Genomic DNA, 20,467 nt, shown 5'->3' with positions numbered 1-20,467 from the left:
ACCTTGGAAAATTGACCCAGAACAATCAGTTCTGTCATATTTCCTCTTAAAACTATTAGCTTTTAAAGCTCAACACACAAAGGTCAAAGAACTTACAAAGTAAGAGAATTAGACCAGCATCAGACTTCTCAGAAACAATGTATAAAGCAAGACAATAATAAAACAGCATTTCTTAATGAAACTCAAGGGAAGAAAGTGTGAATCAATAATTTTTATCTATTCAAGATAGTTTTTCAAGTATCAAGGCCATAGAAGGGTCTCCCTGGGACAATTTGGCCATTAAAATAAATACTGATTACAAAAGTATCATAAACCCTTGTGGGGCACCTGGGTGTCTCAGTAAGTTAAGTGTCTGACTCACAATTTTGGCTCAGGTCATGATCCCACAGTTCGTAGGTCTGAGCCCTGTGTTGGGATCTGCGCAGACAGTGCAGAGCTTGCTATGGATTCTCTCTCCCTCTGTCTTTGCTCTCTCTCTCTCCCAAAATAAATAAGTGTACTTTTAAAAAAATAAAAGTATCATAAATCCTTGAATAAAATGGAAACACATTAGTCCATATTGTGAATGAAGAAATGAATTGAATGAGAGGGGAAAGCTTTTCCTTAGAACAGAATGTCAACTAATAAATGTAGAAAGAAAACATAAAGAAAAATCATGATGGCTATCATAGAAACAGTAAGGAATCTCCAATTCATACTAAAATGAGTATGTAAAAGTTCAGTGAGAAACAGTATTTTGTCTCAAAACAGTGTTTTGTCTGTATATAAGGTATTTATTGATTTCAGGGAGAAAATAGTAAGTTTGCAGTGATGAAGCCTGACAGACGTACCTTAACTAACATGTTAACATCTCGGGGACAAATTGATGTTATGTGTCTTCTTCTGTGATGCACTGAGAACATATATCATTTCTGTGGTATTATTACCAAGAATGTATAACTGAAATTATGCATTATAAGATATAACACACACACACACACACACACACACACACACACACACACACACACACATACACACACACACACACACACGAGATACTCTTCAAAATGTATAGGTCATTTAAAAAATGTAAAATGTAAAACCCTTAAAAGACAAGGGTTGAGGGATGCCTGGGTGGCTCAGTCGGTTAAGTGGCCGACGTCAGCTCAGGTCATGATCTCGCTGTCCATGAGTTCAAGCCCCGCGTTGGGCTCTGTGCTGACAGCTCAGAGCCTGGAGCCTGTTTCGGATTCTGTGTCTCCCTCTCTCTGACCCTCCCCCATTCATGCTCTGTCTCTCTCTGTCTCAAAAATAAATAAACGTTAAAAAAAATTTTTTAAAAAGACAAGGGTTGAGGAGTTGTTTCAGATTTAAAAAATTATGAGTATGCTTCATTTTAATCATAAAGAACAGTTTTCAGAAGTCAGATTTTAAGATGTGTTTTTTCTTTTACTTCATAAGAGAATCCATTAACTGCTCTTTGACATCAAGGATGGTATCTTCCCTCACTTATGTATCCCTAGGTCAAAGCATATTGTTGGACACAGAGAAGGCATTTGTGTTTATTTTAGTTACATTGAGTTGAATTCTGCTCAGGAAAAAAAATAATTTTATTTGTCTGTTTATTTATAACATTTAGGAAACCATACAAGCAGCATTTGAATCTGCCCGATTATATGCAGCTACGTTTGAAAAGTTCCATATATTCTTCAAGGAAAATGAAAGTCTTGATTTACAAGCTCTTAAACTTCAAGAACCTGGTAAGTTTTCCATCTGTCCTTACTAATTATTTTTGAGAGGGATATCGAGGTTTATAGTAGTCTAGTTTCTGTTTATTGGTGTATAGTGACAGAAATGATGACCAAAAAAAGTTGGCCTGATAAAAGACAAGTTTATTCATTTCTGGCTTATTTTCTGTAGAATTACTTTTTACCACATCCTCATAGTTGGTATGATTTGATAAATTTACTAAGATTATCTTAAATTTACTAAGATAGATTTAATTTATCCTGGAGAATGTGGCATGTGCACTTGAGAAGAATATATATTCTGCTGTTGGATGGAATGTTCTATGTATGTCCGTTAAGTCCATTTGTTCTAAAATGTGATTCAATTCCACTTCTTTGTTGGTTTTCTGTCTGCATGACCTATTCATTGATGATAGTAGGGTATTAAAGTCCTCTACTATTATTGTATTCTTGTTGATTTCTCTCTTAAGAGCTGATAGTGTTTGCTTAATACATTTCAGTGCTTGGATGTTGGGAGCATATATGTTTATGATTGTTATATCTTCTTGATCTATTGGCCCCTTTATCGTTACATAATGGTCTTTGTCTCTTACGATTTTTGGCTTCAAGTCTATTTTGTCTGATATCAGTATGGCTACATCCACTTTCTTTTGGTTACTGCTTGCTTAGAGTATCATCTTCCACCTCTTCACTTTGAGTCTATGTTTTTTGCAGCTGAGATGAGTCTTTTGAAAGCAGCATATAGTAGGGTCTTATTTTTCAATCCAGCCACCCACTCTGTGCCTTTTTATTGGTGAGTTCAATCCATTTACATTTAGGGTGATCATTGATATATGAGGACTTACTACTGCCATTTTATTTTTGTTTTTTCCTTGTTTTGTATCTCTTTCTCTCTCTCTTTTTTTCTTTGTATTTTCTGTTTACCTTTTTAGTTTGGTGATTTTCTATGATGAATCGGTCTGTTTCTCCCGTGTGTGTGTGTGCGTGTGTGTGTGTGTGTGTGTGTGTCTTTGCTTTAGATTTTTGTTTTGTGGCTACTGTGAGGTATTGTATAAAATGTCTCATAGATAAAATAGTCCTTTTTCTGTTAGTAGTAATTTATCTTCATTTGCCTATACAGGTTCTTTTATTTTCCTCCTCCCCTTCTATATTTATGTTGCAACAATTATCTCTTTATGTTCTGTGAGTTTGTTGCCAAATTATAGTAGCTATAGTTATTTTTAATGCTTTTTTCCTCTAACCTTTATACTATAATTGTTTAACACCCTATTCTAAAATAGAGTTACAGTTTTCTGATTCTATTTATCACCTTACTCAAAGTTTCGTGTATTTTTTCATTTCAGGTAGACAAAAGCTCCTTTCAACATTTCTTGTAAGGGAGGTCTGGTAGTGATGAACTCCATTCACTTTTATTTGTCTTAGATCTTTATTTCTTCTTTATATCTGAAGGGTAACTTTGCTAGATAGAGTATTCTTGGCTGGCAATTTTTGTCTTTCAAATACTTGAATACATAGTTCTATTCTCTCCCAGCCTGTAGAGTTTCTGCTGAGAAATCTGCTCATAGTCTAATGAATCTAGTGGTTCCTTTGTAGGTTACTTTCTTTTTTTCCCTGGCTGCCTTTAAGATTCTTTATCGTTGACTTTTGAAAGTTTTGTAATAATATATCTTGGAGATGGTCTTTTTGTATTGAGATAGTAAGGTGATCTATTAGCTTCATGGATTTGTATGTCTAGTTCTTACTCCAGGTTTGGGAAGTTCACAGCCATTATTTCTTTAAATAACCTCTCTACCTCCTCTTTTCTTCTGGTGTACCCATTATTCTGGTGTTGACTCTCCAAATAGAGTCTAACAACACTCATAGGGTTTCTTCATTTTTTAAACGTCTTAGGATTTTAGGAGTTATCTCTCCTTTTCCACCTGAATCAGTTCTAGTCTACTCTGTTTCTAATGCTTGGATCACTATTCTGAACGATAATTACATGATACCATGAAAAAAGACTCTGTGTTCAAATAAGTTTGGAAAATACTAGACCAAGCAACATCATACAGGTTTCCTTACCAGAGGACTTCTCAGATTACTTGATATCTCATTTTGTCAGTTCTCAAAAATACACACATCTAAACCTTCTGAAATGAGTAGGATAGATAATTGTTGACCCTTTTTGTGTTATAAGGAAGCTAAATCTCAGAAAGATTAAGTGACTTACACAAAGCCAAATATGGGTTAAAGACTTGAGTTTTAGGTTTTCTAATACTGCATGTTCTTTATGCTATGTCAAACTTCCCCTTATATTGAGGAGAGGAGTTGACATGAATAAAGACAAGAATCAACACCCTTTTCTTTTTGGAAAAGGGTTATATAGAGAGAACAGGGAATAGTAAGGAAATCATTCTGACTCAGGTGGAAGAAGCACTTGGATATAAAGTTAGCTAATTTTTTACAGGCTCAGAGCATACAGGATTTTTAAAGACAAGCCAAATAGTTTAGTATTGCATATGTATTAGAAGGAGCTGTTTTTGACCAACAGTATGATACAATTGTATTCAAAGGTAATCAGGCCTCCAGTGGTTCTAGATAGATTGGAGAAGGGAGAAAATGAAAATGGGAAGATGATCAAACTGCAGCTGTGGCGTATGGCAGATTCACATCAACAAACGCCTCAACCATGATGTACGAACAGGGTTGGCAGACAGGTGTTGGGAAGAGGAATGGAGATAACTTCAGCTATGCTCAATCTCTTGTACTTTAAACTTTTGTTGTAAATGTCCTCAAAATGGTTTACATGGAGGTGCCATGTGGAAGAACCCTTCCAGTAAGCCCAACTTCAAACCAACCTGACTCAAAAATCCAGTCCATTCCAGACTAGACCCTCTAATGCAGTTACAAATTATTTTTATCTTCCATCTCTTAATAAGAACCATAAAACATATTTACATTATTGACTATTAGTTTTTTTAGTATAAGATAAGATATAAAGCATTATGAATTAACATTTTGAAGTTATACATGGAATTCTGCATTAGGAAAATAGCATTATAAATATGTATGTAAATTTATTAGTGCAATGATTTTTACCATATTCATAATAACCCTTTAAAATTTGATATGATATATTTTATGCCTTATATTATAATTTCATGTAGATGTTAAGTTTTTTGGAGAACAACTGGAAAAATACCACAGACAGCACAAGGACGCAATAGCTCTAAGACCCACCAGAAATGTAGGATTGCTGCTCATTGATACAAAGCTGCTAAAAGAAAAACTAATTCCATCACCTTTGCGATGCTTGGAGGTAATTATGAACTAGGAAACATTTTAATTGTAGTCTGTATAATTATTTTATAATTTTTCCACCACAAATAGCCTATCTTTATTTTGTAGTATTGCAAATGTTTAAAATTAACATAACCTACTGAGCATCCTTAATATCTAGGAAAGGTCTCATATTCTCTCTGTCCCAAGCATAGTAGGCTTTCAGATGAGGGAAGGAAGGGCACTTACAGGCCTCAGAGTAGCCTCTTATTCCCCATTCTGTTTTTCTTTGTTGGAGCATTTCAACACTTCCTGCAGAAGAGATATTACTATAACAGCTCAGTGTCCCCATGGGAATGCTGGTTGAGGTCAAGTTTAGGACATCGTTTCCTGCTCTGAAACTGTCCCTAAAGATCTGATTATATTTTGGTGAATTGTAGAGGTGAGGAAATTTGTACTGATCCTGAAATAATTTTGATGTCTTCCTTTGGAGCCAGGGTATGCCTATAATATTCTCAAATACCTCCAGTGAGACAATGGTATAGAACAGGGATTGGCAAACCATACCCCACAGGGTAAATCCAGTCCACCATCTGTTTTGTACATACAACCATGACAGTTTGCTTTTGTATTACCTATGGTTGCTTTCTCACTACAAGGGCAGAGTTGAGTAATTGTAACAGAGATGGTATGTCCTACAAATCTAAAATATTTACTATCTGATTCTTACAGAAAGCCTCTGCTGACCCCTAGTGTAAATGACAGAAGACAGAGCCAATATCTGCTAATTTAATTAGGATTTATTTAAAATATTTATTAAAGTGGCAATATTTAAATAGTTATGATTTACATTTTCTTTTTCTTTCCTAGGTGCTAAATTATATGCTTCCTCGTCAAAGCAAGAAAAAAGTGGATGCCATTATCTCTGAGGCACAAGATGCAGAGTATAAACTTGAATTTGTTCCAACTACCACCATAGAATATGTTAACAGCTTAGTATTTCTTGATGAAATTCAGGAAAGGGTAGGTTGATTTTTATATGACTCAACATTCCAGACCTTGTGGTAGGTAAGGAAAACAAATAAAAATTGAGGGACTGAAGGTCAACAACAGCTATCAAAATATTAGAACACTTTCAGACAATATAATTGAATACCCTACATCACAGCAATAATGGCAGCTAACACTGATCAAACTCTCACCACTAGTCAAGAATTGCACTAATTTTTTAAATATATATTACATTTTTAATCCTCACAAAAACTTAAGAAGTGTAGATAATTTTTATTCTCATTCCATAGATGAGGAAACAGACACTAAAAATGGTTATATTGTCCAAGATCACAAAGCTTGTTACATGGTAGAGCTGGGTCTACCCAGCTCTGGGTCTTTGACTGCAAAGTCAGTGCTCTCAATCATGGTTTATTGCAATTCTTCTTTGTGATCAATGATCATGGAATTGTAATCTATACATTGGTCATAATGGAAGTCTTGACCCTTAACCCATATCTGCATGATAGTCAAGAACCTCACCATTAGGAATAAAACCCAATTCAAACTAGCTTACATAGGGAGGTGGAGGTTGGGAGAAAAGAGTAGATATGGGACTTAAGTGGTGCCGGTGGTAGGATCATCTCTCTCTCTCTCTCTCTCTCTCTCTCTCTCTCTCTCTCTTTCTCCCTCCCTCTCTCTCTCTCTCTCTCTCTCTCTCTCTCACACACACACACACACACACACACACACACTTATTCTTTTGTTGATCAGCCCACTGGCTCTTTCTCTCTCTTTCTCTCACACACACACTTAGACCTTTGTCTCCCTTATTTCTTTCTCTCTAGAAATTTGGTTTCCTCCTCAAAGGATCTTCCCTGTGACCGGCAACCTAGCATTTAATTTCAGTTGTCATTTTTCATAAGCTTTCATTCATATCAATTGACATTTGAAATAGAGGTAAATTATTTTCTTAAATATCTGGAAATTGAAGATATGTTACAAATAAAAAAATGTGCACTGAGTAAGATAAGTCATTAACCACTAGATAGTCTGTTACATATTCCTAACAGTAAAGGCTGTTTCATGGTCCCATAAAAGTAACCATTTTTGACATTTTCGAATTTATTTTTATATTGAAGTATAGTTGACACGCAATGTTATATTAGTTTCAGGTGTATAAGCCAGTGATTCACTAATTTAAATGTAACAATTTTGTTTTTCATTTAAAGAAGCTCATCTTCACAAAAGGACAGGTATTGTGGCTTTCCCTCAGATGTACATATATATTATCTCAGGAGTCTAGAGATGCCAATTTGTAGTCAATTTGTAGTCATTAAGGTGCTTTGGACAAATAACTAAACCTCAATGAGCTAGCTTAGGCCAAGGGGGCCCTATTTAAGGATTCAGTAGTATGGAACCCTACCCCTTCATCAAAAAGGTAAGTAGGCTTAGGAATTTACCAGAACCAGTAATGAGAAGACTGTAGGAAATCCAGGTAGTTCTTTCTCTCCAGCCTTTCTTTCTGCATCTCTCTACAGATCTGATCTGCTTCTCTGTCTCTACAGACTTGCTGCTTCTGCTTCTTCATCCCACAGCAGCAAACATGGCTGACAGCAGCTCCCAAGTTACATACTGCAAGTCTAGCCAGCCACCAAGAGAGAGAGAGAGAATCTCTCTCTCTCTCTCCCCCCCAATATTAATTTTCAATGTCTATTAAATGCATTCAACCTCCCACCTCCATCCTGTTATATAAACTATGATGGGAAGTTAGGATCACATTGCAGAGGGTAAATTGCTCTCACTCTGTTGTTCCTGAACAGGAGACTTGATGTGCCATGCAGAAAACCCAGACTGTGTCCATCCCCACCAAGTTGTGTGTGCATTTCTGGGTGTTGTGTTGGAGAGGCAGTTTCCCTTAGGGAGACGTTCTCCATACATGAACAGTTTTTTTTGGAACTCAGAAAGTGTAGTGAACACCCACTTACAGAGGACAGGGGTTACAACAATGAGTAAACCTGCCTTCAAGGAGCTCAGAGTCTATAATGAAAGCAGATAGTTATTATATAATATGTATAGGTACAGGATACTGTTGTAGGACTGGGAGGAGTTGTGGTCATTCTTGGCTATGAATCACAGAAGGCTTTGTGGAAGATGGCATATTCAAGCTATGTCCTAGAATGCATCTACTCAGGTAGGATTCCAAGGAGAGGGAAACTGTGTGCAAAGACCTGAGGCAGCATGACAAGAGCAGGATGTGGCAATTGGTACACGATGGAGAAAGGGTGCTTGATAGAGAAAGCTGATAAATTGTAGCTAAAGCTATATTTTTTAAGGATAGGAGAGAAGGAATGGATTCTAGTAAATTTACTTAGTAGAATTGAAAGGACTAAGTGGGCAACTGAACGTGGGGACAGCAAGAGAAGTCTATGACTACTCTTGGATATCTTTCTGCAGGGAACAGGTATCATTAACCAGTATGAGTGGGGTAGGCCACATAATCACTGTCTGACCAGGCCAATTTTGAGAGTGAATGAGGCACTGTTAATCATTCTGCCAGGATATTAAGTGTAAACCAAGACGCTCTCAGAGAAACATGGACATATGTTTATGCCAAGTATAGGAAACATAGGAAGATGAACAGATCTTTGTGTACAGAAACTTAGTTCTATTTATTACTTGTTTAAGATGTTATTAAGATGTTCAACTTTGGGTTGTAAGTAACAAAAACTCACATAGTTAGCTTGGAAAGATGAGAACATTTATTCTAAGTTTGCAGGGTTATCTTCTGGAATCCAAAGGCATGCATAGAGCCTAGCCTTAAAAGAGGATAGGAACTTAGAACTAGAGAAGCATAAATAAACCAGACAGGCCTTTCTCTTTCCGTCTCTCATCTCTGCTCCTCTCTAGAATGCTGGTTCTGGAGGGGTGGGCCCAGATCAGCAGCATTAGTATCAGCAGGAAACTCAGAAATGTATATTCTCAGGCTCTACCCTAGATCTTCTGAATCAGAAGCTCAGGGGAAGGGCTCAGCAATCTGTTGAGCAAGGTGATTGTGAATCTCAAGCTAACGGTTGGGAACCATTTCTCTAAAAGCCTCTCTGCAGTTCTCTTCTCATGTCAACGACATGCTTTGTTTCTACATGGAAACAAATGGCCTCTGCCAACACCTACTGTCTAATTCTTCCCATGTTCAGAGAGAGGGCAGACTCAGCCCAGTTCATGAAGTCCCAGTTTTGTGCTGCTTGGTTCAGCTTGTGGCCAGGAGGTTGGGTCAAGTTGTCCAAACATGGCTGCTCCCTGTATAACCATGTGGCAGAGTGGAAAAGAGAAGGCTTCCCCCAAAACCGGAGAGTCCCTTCCCACAAAATTAGGAAAGGCACTGTCCACTGAAGGTGGGACATCAAAGCAAAGATGTTTAATAGTCAGTTGAAGGTAGTAAAAGTATTTATTAAAGGATAGTGGGGAACAGGCGGTCAGAACCATGACCTGTGCACACCTCAGGAGCTGCTCTGGACAATCCCTGCTCAGCACACATGTCTGGAAGCTCAGTTGTTACAACTAAGCACCCTGATGGTACATGCTGTCTCTGAAAACTAAATATTGGCACTGTTTACTGTTTAATGCTTGGCAAGAAAAAAGAGAGAGAGAGAGAGAGAGAGAGAGAGAGAGAGAATAAACATTTATAAGAGTAATACTAACTGTGCTCAGCTCTGAACAACCTACCTCCTGGGCCTGATTACCTGTATTGTAGCAATCACTGTATTTATCACTCAGCAGGGTTCAGCCATTTTGATCGTAATGTTAAGCATATGCCTCAGGTGCTGGCTATGAATGTGTGATGTTCATAGTGCACAGTGGCTAACTCCTATTAGATAAAGCTGAAAGGGAATACAGGACTCTGATATATTTAATAAGCAACTAGTGTTTCTGTTTATTTAGATCGAAAGCCTTGAAGATGAAGGGAATGTAGTGATTCAAATGTACAAGCTCATTGAACAGTATCAGGTTCCAACACCTCCTGAAGACTTTGCTGTTTTCGCTACTATGAAGCCATCCATTGTTGCAGTTCGGAATGCCATTGATAAATCTGTGGGTGACAGAGAAACAAGCATTAAGCAGTTTTCTCTGCATTTGGGTAGAGATCTTGAAGACTTAACCAATGAAGTGAATGAAGTAAAGCTACACGCACAGGTAAACTAAAGCAGGATTAAAAAAAAATCTGTGAGGGGTGCCTTGGTGGCTCAGTCGGTTAAGCGTCTGACTTCGGCTCAGGTCATGATCTTGCAGTCCGTGAATTTGAGCCCTGCATCAGGCTCTGTGCTGATAGCTCAGAACCTGGAGCCTGCTTCGGATTCTGTCTTCCTCTCTGTCCTTACTCCACTCACATACACTATCTTTCTCTCAAAAAATAAATAAGCATTAAAAACATTTTTTAAATAAGTAAAAATAAAAAAATAATCTGTGTAAAATTTGACTATTATATTTTAATTTTATCCAATTATTTCCAATTATCCATATTTCATTTTAATCCAATTTAACTTTTATTTTTTTGTGGTTTCATTCTAACCAAGTAACAATGTCTTTGAGCTGCTATTTAAAATTGAATGTGTTTCTGAACCTCTAAGTGCTGAATTAATTCCAGAACATTGCAAGTAAAGTATATATATTTTCTTTTTCCTGACTTCTATTTATTATTTTGAAATGAGTGCTTTTATAACTTTTTTAACATATTTTGTAGCTATTGTCACAATTTTAAAGTTTGCTTTGCTACATATTAGAAAATTCCCATTTAGGAAGAAGCATAGTATATTGATAAATTATAATGAAGAATATTTGGTTAATTTGCAACAATTTTACTACCCAAAAGATACAAGAGGAATTTTTAAGAGATTTCTGGGTGATTCTTACCAGAAGCACGCATGAAAATATAATTTTGTAACGATCTACTATTTTGTTATTAACATTGACTAAATCTTATCACAGAAGTATAAACCATATAAAGTTATAATCAAATAAGAAAAACTGGGAAAATCTCAATGTCCATCAACAGAGGAGGAAGAAAATGTGTTAGGGTACATTTGCTCAAAGAAATACAATGCAGACATTAAAGATTACGATGTACACTTATACATATTGACATGGAAACATAAAAGTAGCTAACATTTATTGTGCGCTTACTACGTGTCAGGTATTATTCTAAGGACTTGCTATCATTTTTATTTTTATATGGAAACAGTCTTGTATTTTTCACCAGAAAAAAAAAACTGTAATGACTTTACAACTTCATGAATTATCAGAAAATGGAACACACCCAAGTATCCATTACTCATGTCAAGAACCATAATGTTACTGCTACCTTTAGGATGCCCTCTAACCACTAGCCCTTTCTTTCTTTCCAAAGGCAGCCACTACCCTCAACTCTAATGCTATAAATCAAGTTTGCCTGTTTATGAACTTCAGTTAAATAGAATCATACAGTATGTCCTTTATTTGATTTTGTTACAGTCCTAAGATTCATCTGTGATGCTGTGACTGGATGTAGTTTATCTACATGACTGGATGTAGTTTATCTACCTTTGTTGCTAAATAGTATTTCAGGGGTGCCTGGGTGGCTCAGTTGGTTAAGCGTCCAACTTCGGCTCAGGTCATGATCTCACGGTTTGTGGGTTCAAGCCCGTGTCAGGCTCCGTGCTGACGGCTCGGAGCCTGGAGCCTGCTTCGGATTCTGTGTCTCCCTCTCTCTCTGCTCCTCCCCTACTCATGCTCTGTGTCTCTCTCAAAAATAAATAAACATTAAAAAAATTAAAAAAAATAAATAGTATTTCGTTCTATGCCACAATTCAATTATTCCATGGTTGATGGAAATTGGGGTTGTTCACAGTTTTTGACAATAATGAATAATGCCTCTTGGAACATTCTTATATATGTTTCCATGTTTTACTCATTTAATGCTCAGAGCACTTATAAGGTTTTTTTTTTTTTTAATATATGAAATTTACTGTCAAATTGGTTTCCATACAACACCCAGTGCTCATCCCAAAAGGTGCCCTCCTCAATACCCATCACCCACCCTGCCCTCCCTCCCACCCCCCATCAACCCTCAGTTTGTTCTCAGTTTTTAACAGTCTCTTATGCTTTGGCTCTCTCCCACTCTAACCTCTTTTTTTTTTTTTCCTTCCCCTCCCCCATGGGTTTCTGTTACGTTTCTCAGGATCCACATAAGAGTGAAACCATATGGTATCTGTCTTTCTCTGTATGGCTTATTTCACTTAGCATCACACTCTCCAGTTCCATCCACGTTGCTACAAAAGGCCATATTTCATTTTTTTCTCATTGCCACGTAGTATTCCATTGTGTATATAAACCACAATTTCTTTTTTTTTTTTTTTTTTTAATTTTTTTTTCAACGTTTTTTATTTATTTTTGTGACAGAGAGAGACAGAGCATGAACGGGGAGGGGCAGAGAGAGAGGGAGACACAGAATCAGAAACAGGCTCCAGGCTCCGAGCCATCAGCCCAGAGCTTGACGCGGGGCTCGAATTCACAGACCGCGAGATCGTGACCTGGCTGAAGTCGGACGCTTAACCGACTGCGCCACCCAGGCGCCCCTAAACCACAATTTCTTTATCCATTCATCAGTTGATGGACATTTAGGCTCTTTCCATAATTTGGCTATTGTTGAGAGTGCTGCTATAAACATTGGGGTACAAGTGCCCCTATGCATCAGTACTCCTGTATCCCTTGGATAAATTCCTAGCAGTGCTATTGCTGGGTCATAGGGTAGGTCTATTTTTAATTTTCTGAGGAACCTCCACACTGTTTTTCAGAGTGGCTGCACCAATTTGCATTCCCACCAACAGTGCAAGAGGGTTCCCATTTCTCCACATCCTCTCCAGCATCTATAGTCTCCTGATTTCTTCATTTTGGCCACTCTGACTGGCGTGAGGTGGTATCTGAGTGTGGTTTTGATTTGTATTTCCCTGATAAGGAGCGACGTTGAACATCTTTTCATGTGCCTGTTGGCCATCCGGATGTCTTCTTTAGAGAAGTGTCTATTCATGTTTTCTGCCCATTTCTTCACTGGGTTATTTGTTTTTCGGGCGTGAAGTTTGATGAGCTCTTTATAAATTTTGGATACTAGCCCTTTGTCCGATGTGTCATTTGCAAATATCTTTTCCCATTCCGTTGGTTGCCTTTTAGTTTTGTTGGTTGTTTCCTTTGCTGTGCAGAAGCTTTTTATCTTCATAAGGTCCCAGTAATTCACTTTTGCTTTTAATTCCCTTGCCTTTGGGGATGTGCCAAGTAAGAGATTGCTACAGCTGAGGTCAGAGAGGTCTTTTCCTGCTTTCTCCTCTAAGGTTTTGATGGTTTCCTGTCTCACATTCAGGTCCTTTATCCATTTTGAGTTTATTTTTGTGAATGGTGTGAGAAAGTGGTCTAGTTTCAACCTTCTGCATGTTGCTGTCCAGTTCTCCCAGCACCATTTGTTAAAGAGACTGTCTTTTTTCCATTGGATGTTCTTTCCTGCTTTGTCAAAGATGAGTTGGCCATACGTTTGTGGGTCTAGTTCTGGGGTTTCTATTCTATTCCATTGGTCTATGTGTCTGTTTTTATGCCAATACCATGCTGTCTTGATGATGACAGCTTTGTAGTAGAGGCTAAAGTCTGGGATTGTGATGCCTCCTGCTTTGGTCTTCTTCTTCAAAATTACTTTGGCTATTCGGGGCCTTTTGTGGTTCCATATGAATTTTAGGATTGCTTGTTCTAGTTTCGAGAAGAATGCTGGTGCAATTTTGATTGGGATTGCATTGAATGTGTAGATAGCTTTGGGTAGTATTGACATTTTGACAATATTTATTCTTCCAATCCATGAGCAGGGAATGTCTTTCCATTTCTTTATATCTTCTTCAATTACCTTCATAAGCTTTCTATAGTTTTCAGCATACAGATCTTTTACATCTTTGGTTAGATTTATTCCTAGGTATTTTATGCTTCTTGGTGCAATTGTGAATGGGATCAGTTTCTTTATTTGTCTTTCTGTTGCTTCATTGTTAGCGTATGAGAATGCAACTGATTTCTGTACATTGATTTTGTATCCTGCAACTTTGCTGAATTCATGTATCAGTTCTAGCAGACTTTTGGTGGAGTCTATCGGATTTTCCATGTATAATATCATGTCATCTGCAAAAAGCGAAAGCTTGACTTCATCTTTGCCAATTTTGATGCCTTTGATTTCCTTTTGTTGTCTGATTGCTGATGCTAGAACTTCCAGCACTATATTAAACAACAGCAGTGAGAGTGGGCATCCCTGTCATGTTCCTGATCTCAGGGAAAAAGCTCTCAGTTTTTCCCCATTGAGGATGATGTTAGCTGTGGGCTTTTCATAAATGGCTTTTACGATCTTTAAGTATGTTCCTTCTATCCCGACTTTCTCAAGGGTTTTTATTAAGAAAGGGTGCTGGATTTTGTCAAAGGCCTTTTCTGCATCGATTGACAGGATCATATGGTTCTTCTCTTTTTTCTTGTTAATGTGATGTATCACGTTGATCGATTTGCGAATGTTGAACCAGCCCTGCATCCCAGGAATGAATCCCACTTGGTCATGGTGAATAATTCTTTTTATATGCTGTTGAATTCGATTTGCTAGTATCTTATTGAGAATTTTTGCATCCATATTCATCAGAGATATTGGCTTGTAGTTCTCTTTTTTTACTGGGTCTCTGTCTGGTTTAGGAATCAAAGTAATACTGGCTTCATAGAATGAGTCTGGAAGTTTTCCTTCCCTTTCTATTTCTTGGAATAGCTTGAGAAGGATAGGTATTATCTCTGCTTTAAACGTCTGGTAGAACTCCCCTGGGAAGCCATCTGGTCCTGGACTCTTATTTGTTGGGAGATTTTTGATAACCGATTCAATTTCTTCGCTGGTTATGGGTCTGTTCAAGCTTTCTATTTCCTCCTGATTGAGTTTTGGAAGCGTGTGGGTGTTTAGGAATTTGTCCATTTCTTCCAGGTTGTCCAATTTGTTGGCATATAATTTTTCATAGTATTCCCTGATAATTGTTTGTATCTCTGAGGGATTGGTTGTAATTATTCCATTTTCATTCATGATTTTATCTATTTGGGTCATCTCTCTTTTCTTTTTGAGAAGCCTGGCTAGAGGTTTGTCAATTTTGTTTATTTTTTCAAAAAACCAACTCTTGGTTTCGTTGATCTGCTCTACAGTTTTTTTAGATTCTATATTGTTTATTTCTGCTCTGATCTTTATTATTTCTCTTCTTCTGCTGGGTTTAGGCTGCCTTTGCTGTTCTGCTTCTATTTCCTTTAGGTGTGCTGTTAGATTTTGTATTTGGGATTTTTCTTGTTTCTTGAGATAGGCCTGGATTGCAATGTATTTTCCTCTCAGGACTGCCTTCGCTGCGTCCCAAAGCGTTTGGATTGTTGTATTTTCATTTTCATTTGTTTCCATATATTTTTTAATTTCTTCTCTAATTGCCTGGTTGACCCACTCATTCGTTAGTAGGGTGTTCTTTAACCTCCATGCTTTTGGAGGTTTTCCAGACTTTTTCCTGTGGTTGATTTCAAGCTTCATAGCATTGTGGTCTGAAAGTATGCATGGTATAATTTCAATTCTTGTAAACTTATGAAGGGCTGTTTTGTGACCCAGTATATGATCTATCTTGGAGAATGTTCCATGTGCACTCGAGAAGAAAGTATATTCTGTTGCTTTGGGATGCAGAGTTCTAAATATATCTGTCAAGTCCATCTGATCCAATGTATCATTCAGGGCCCTTGTTTCTTTATTGACTGTGTGTCTAGATGATCTATCCATTTCTGTAAGTGGGGTGTTAAAGTCCCCTGCAATGACCACATTCTTATCAATAAGGTTGCTTATGTCTATGAGTAATTGTTTTATATATCTGGGGGCTCCGGTATTCGGCGCATAGACATTTATAATTGTTAGCTCTTCCTGATGGATAGACCCTGTAATTATTATATAATGCCCTTCTTCATCTCTTGTTACAGCCTTTAATTTAAAGTCTAGTTTGTCTGATATAAGTATGGCTACTCCAGCTTTCTTTTGGCTTCCAGTAGCATGATAAATAGTTCTCCATCCCCTCACTCTCAATCTAAAGGTGTCCTCAGATCTAAAATGAGTCTCTTGTAGACAGCAAATAGATGGGTCTTGTTTTTTTATCCATTCTGATACCCTATGTCTTTTGGTTGGCGCATTTAATCCATTTACATTCAGTGTTATTATAGAAAGATACGGGTTTAGAGTCATTGTGATGTCTGTATGTTTTATGCTTGTAGTGATGTCTCTGGTACTTTGTCTCACAGGATCCCCCTTAGGATCTCTTGTAGGGCTGGTTTCATGGTGACAAATTCCTTCAGTTTTTGTTTGTTTGGGAAGACCTTTATCTCTCCTTCTATTCTAAATGACAGACTTGCTGGATAAAGGATTCTCGGCTGCATATTTTTTCTGTTTAGCACACTGAAGATATCGTGCCAAGCCTTTCTGGCCTGCCAAGTTTCAAAGGAGAGATCGGTCACGAGTCTTATAGGTCTCCCTTTATATGTGAGGGCACGTTTATCCCTTGCTGCTTTCAGAATTTTCTCTTTATCCTTGTATTTTGCCAGTTTCACTATGATATGTCGTGCAGAAGATCGATTCAAGTTACGTCTGAAGGGAGTTCTCTGTGCCTCTTAGATTTCAATGCCTTTTTCCTTCCCCAGTTCAGGGAAGTTCTCAGCTATAATTTCTTCAAGTACCCCTTCAGCACCTTTCCCTCTCTCTTCCTCCTCTGGGATACCAATTATGCGTATATTATTTCTTTTTAGTGTATCACTTAGTTCTCTAATTTTTCCCTTATACTCCTGGATTTTTTTTATCTCTCTTTCTCTCAGCTTCCTCTTTTTCCATAACTTTATCTTCTAGTTCACCTATTCTTTCCTCTGCCTCTTCAATCCGAGCTGTCGTCGTTTCCATTTTGTTTTGCATTTCGTTTAAAGCGCTCTTCAGCTCCTCGTGACTGTTCCTTAGTCCCTTGATCTCTGTGGCAAGAGATTCTCTGCTGGCCTGTACACTGTTTTCAAGCCCAGCGATTAATTTTATGACTATTATTCTAAATTCACTTTCTGTTATATTATTTAAACCCTTTTTGATCAGTTCATTAGCTGTTGTTATTTCCTGGAGATTCTTCTGAGGGGAATTCTTCCGTTTGGTCATTTTGGATAGTCCCTGGAGTGGTGAGGACCTGCAGGGCACTTCCCCCGTGCTGTGGTGTATAACTGGAGTTGGTGGGCGGGGCCGCAGTCCGACCTGATGTCTGCCCCCAGCCCACCGCTGGGGCCACAGTCAGACTGGTGTGTGCCTTCTCTTCCCCTCTCCTAGGGGCGGGATTCACTGTGGGGTGGCATGGCCCGTCTGGGCTACTTGCACACTGCCAGGCTTGTGGTGCTGGGGATCTGGCGTATTAGTTGGGGTGGGTAGGCAAGGTGCGCGGGGGCAGGAGGGGCAGGCTTAGCTCGCTTCTCCTTAGGTGATCCACTTCAGGAGGGGCCCTGTGGCAGCGGGAGGGAGTCAGATCCGCTGCCGGAGGTTTGGCTCCGCAGAAGCACAGAGTTGGGTGTTTGCGCGGAGCGAGCAAGTTCCCTGGCAGGAACTGGTTCTCTTCGGGATTTTGGCTGGGGGATGGGCGAGGGAGATGGCGCTGGCGAGTGCCTTTGTTCCCCGCCAAGCTGAGCTCTGCCGTCCGGGGGCTCAGCAGCTCTCCCTCCCTTTGTCCTCCAGCCTTCCCGCTTTCTGAGCAGAGCTGTTAACTTCTGACCTCCCAGACGCTAAGTCGCGCTTGCTGTCAGAACACAGTCCGTCCGGCCCCTCCGCTTTTGCCGGCCAGACTCGGGGGCTCTGCTTGGCCGGCGAGCCGCCCCTCCGCCCCAGCTCCCTCCCGCCAGTCCGTGGAGCGCGCACCGCCTCGCCGCCCTTCCTACCCTCTTCCGTGGGCCTCTCGTCTGCGCTTGGCTCCGGAGACTCCGTTTTGCTAATCCTCTGGCGGTTTTCTGGGTTCTTTAGGCAGGTGTAGGTGGAATCTAAGTGATCAGCAGGACGCGTGGTGAGCCCAGCGTCCTCCTACGCCGCCATCTTCCGGAACTCCCCTATAAGGTTTTATCATTTACCTTTTATAGAGAAGAAAACAGGGACAGGTTAAGTAACTTACCCAGCGTCACACAAATAACAGAGGGAGGAACCAGGATTCAAGCTTAGACATTCTACTTCCAATGGTTGATAGTCTGCTGTTAACTATATAAATGCATGTGGATTGCTAGAGAGAGCAAGTGCCAGCAAGTGCTTCCTGTGTGATCATGCATGATGCACACACACAAAAGTGACAGCAGAGGTTCTCTCAGCAAGTGCTTCTTTCATAGAGGGTTTGGAATGAATTCATTATCACTCTGGAGCAAAGAACTACAACTTTATTATTTTCATGAATGACACCATCTTGCTGTCAAGACCTCTACTCCTGCTGATGGAGGGAGTTGGAGAAAAAAACCTAAGTGTGACAATTGATGATAACTCAGTTTATTTCGGTTTGAAATGTCCATTTCATTCTAGCTTGGTCTCTTTTTGATAGATTTTAATTCAATTCACAAAGCCTCTCAGACATTTCTTCACCCCTGCTCTCAGCATCTCCCACCTCTTGCTCCAGAAGTGGGAGTCTGAATTTCCTCCTGGTGGATGGAGGGAAGGGGCATCCAGTCCTCTTGCTGCCTTTTGGACCACAGGACTTCCAGTGCAGTTTGGCTGGGCTGGGCCTGGTTGTCCCAGGCAGCTGTTAGCTGAGGCTCTTTCTTGGTTCTTTAGGTACCATGTTGACCACTGCTGCTGTAGTCCATCATTTCTACCATAGTCTACAGTCTCAAGTGATCTATCACCTTCTTATCCTGACAGACTGCTTCTGGTCCACCAGTCCTTGTAGCAGTTCCCATCACTAGATTCAAGCACTTGAGAACTTCATGATCCACTACGTGCCATACCAAGCTAGGAGGCACCAGAGTGTCAACACAAGGCCCGTCTGCCTAGACACTTCCCTTAGCTGTTTCTAGAACATGTTGCCCTTTTGAGTGCAGTATCATACTGAATCAGAAATTAGCCTCCCAAGCTGTGGCTATAATGGTTCTGATTCTTCCAATTTCTCAGATTCTCCCAAACCTAGTTAGGTGCTTCTTTGCATCTGAACCTTTTCATTCCCATTCACTGGACAGACTTTCAACCCCAACAGGTCAGGCAGAAAACTTACGTCTGACCACTTATTCTTTATCTTCTCTCTTCCTACCTCTCAGAAATCAAAGGGCTTTCTATTTCTGTTATTGTAAAAAGAAAATTTCCCTTAGATCATGTCCTCTTCCTTCTTTCCCCTATTGCGTGCATCTCTCCTTACCTGAAGTCTTGTTGAAGTGTAGGAAATGAAAGTAGAAGAGGGAAAATATATTAGGTCCTATTGAAAAACAATGGTGTCCCCATAACACTTCTTTATACATTTTTATACTTTTCACGATGTACATATATTGTTTTTAAATGCAAGAAAATCAGCCACTTTAACATTTTCTAAAAATCAGAGTGAAAAGAATTAGAAAAAATATTTTTGGAAGTGTTTATGAATTCACTTAATGGTCCATATGAAAAAGTAGGAATGACTAATCAAAAATTATCTTAATTTTACAGGATCCACAGATCTTAGATATTACTGCTGACCAAGACAAAATAAAGCTCATGTTGCACGATCTGCAGTTGGTTCTAGATGATCTTCAAAAACGTGCATTTCAATATAAATCCTATCAGAAGAATTTTAAGGTAAGAACAGCTCTACACATCTGTTTTTAAAACATATGCATAGAAATGGCATTCATGCACAAACACCCTCAGCAATGTAGTTCTAAACATTCAATGTTGGGATGCCTATGTGCTAGGCACTGTGCTGGAATGGTCTGAAGTGCAAATATGAAGTGTTCTCTGAATTTGAAGTGTTTAAAGATTAGTACACATGAGAGATAAAATATCTTTCTTAATATAAAATAATGATGAATTATAGATAAACTCTCAGACCAGGGACTACAGTTTCTATGTTAAAATATGTATGTTCTGGGCGCCAGGTGGCTCAGTCAGTTAGGTATCAGAATTCAGCTCAGATCATGATCACATGGTTCATGGGTTCGAGCCCCACATCAGGCTCTGTGCTGACAGCTCAGAGCCTGGAGCCTGCTTTGGATTCTGTGTGTGTGTGTGTGTGTGTGTGTGTGTGTGTGTGTGTATCTCTCTGCCCCTCCCCTGTTCATGTTCTGTCTCTATCTCTCAAGAATAAATAAACATTAAAAAAATTTTTTTAAATAAAAATAAAAAAATAATATATGTAGGGGCACCTGGGTAGCTTGGTCAGTTGAGCATCTGACTTCGGCTCAGGTCATGATCTCACGGTCTGTGAGTTAGA

The 20,467-nt window shown here is 39.0% G+C and overlaps 1 protein-coding gene across 3 annotated transcripts in view; it reads left to right on the top strand.

The window, feature by feature from the left end:
* DNAH6 (dynein axonemal heavy chain 6) overlaps positions 1–20,467 on the top strand; it is a 254,336-nt gene that overhangs the window by 70,458 nt on the left and 163,411 nt on the right. For all 3 annotated transcript variants that reach the window (XM_058683523.1, XM_058683522.1, XM_058683525.1), the window contains exons 12-16: positions 1,622–1,742; positions 4,877–5,028; positions 5,859–6,011; positions 9,921–10,172; positions 19,705–19,833. In XM_058683523.1, coding sequence (XP_058539506.1) covers positions 1,622–1,742; positions 4,877–5,028; positions 5,859–6,011; positions 9,921–10,172; positions 19,705–19,833 — 807 coding nt within the window. The remainder of the gene's footprint in view (positions 1–1,621; positions 1,743–4,876; positions 5,029–5,858; positions 6,012–9,920; positions 10,173–19,704; positions 19,834–20,467) is intronic.

The sequence above is a fragment of the Neofelis nebulosa genome, chromosome 9 (genome assembly GCF_028018385.1).
Source record: "Neofelis nebulosa isolate mNeoNeb1 chromosome 9, mNeoNeb1.pri, whole genome shotgun sequence".
Classification (NCBI taxonomy): domain Eukaryota; kingdom Metazoa; phylum Chordata; class Mammalia; order Carnivora; family Felidae; genus Neofelis; species Neofelis nebulosa.
This window is presented reverse-complemented; position numbering and strand designations above follow the sequence as displayed.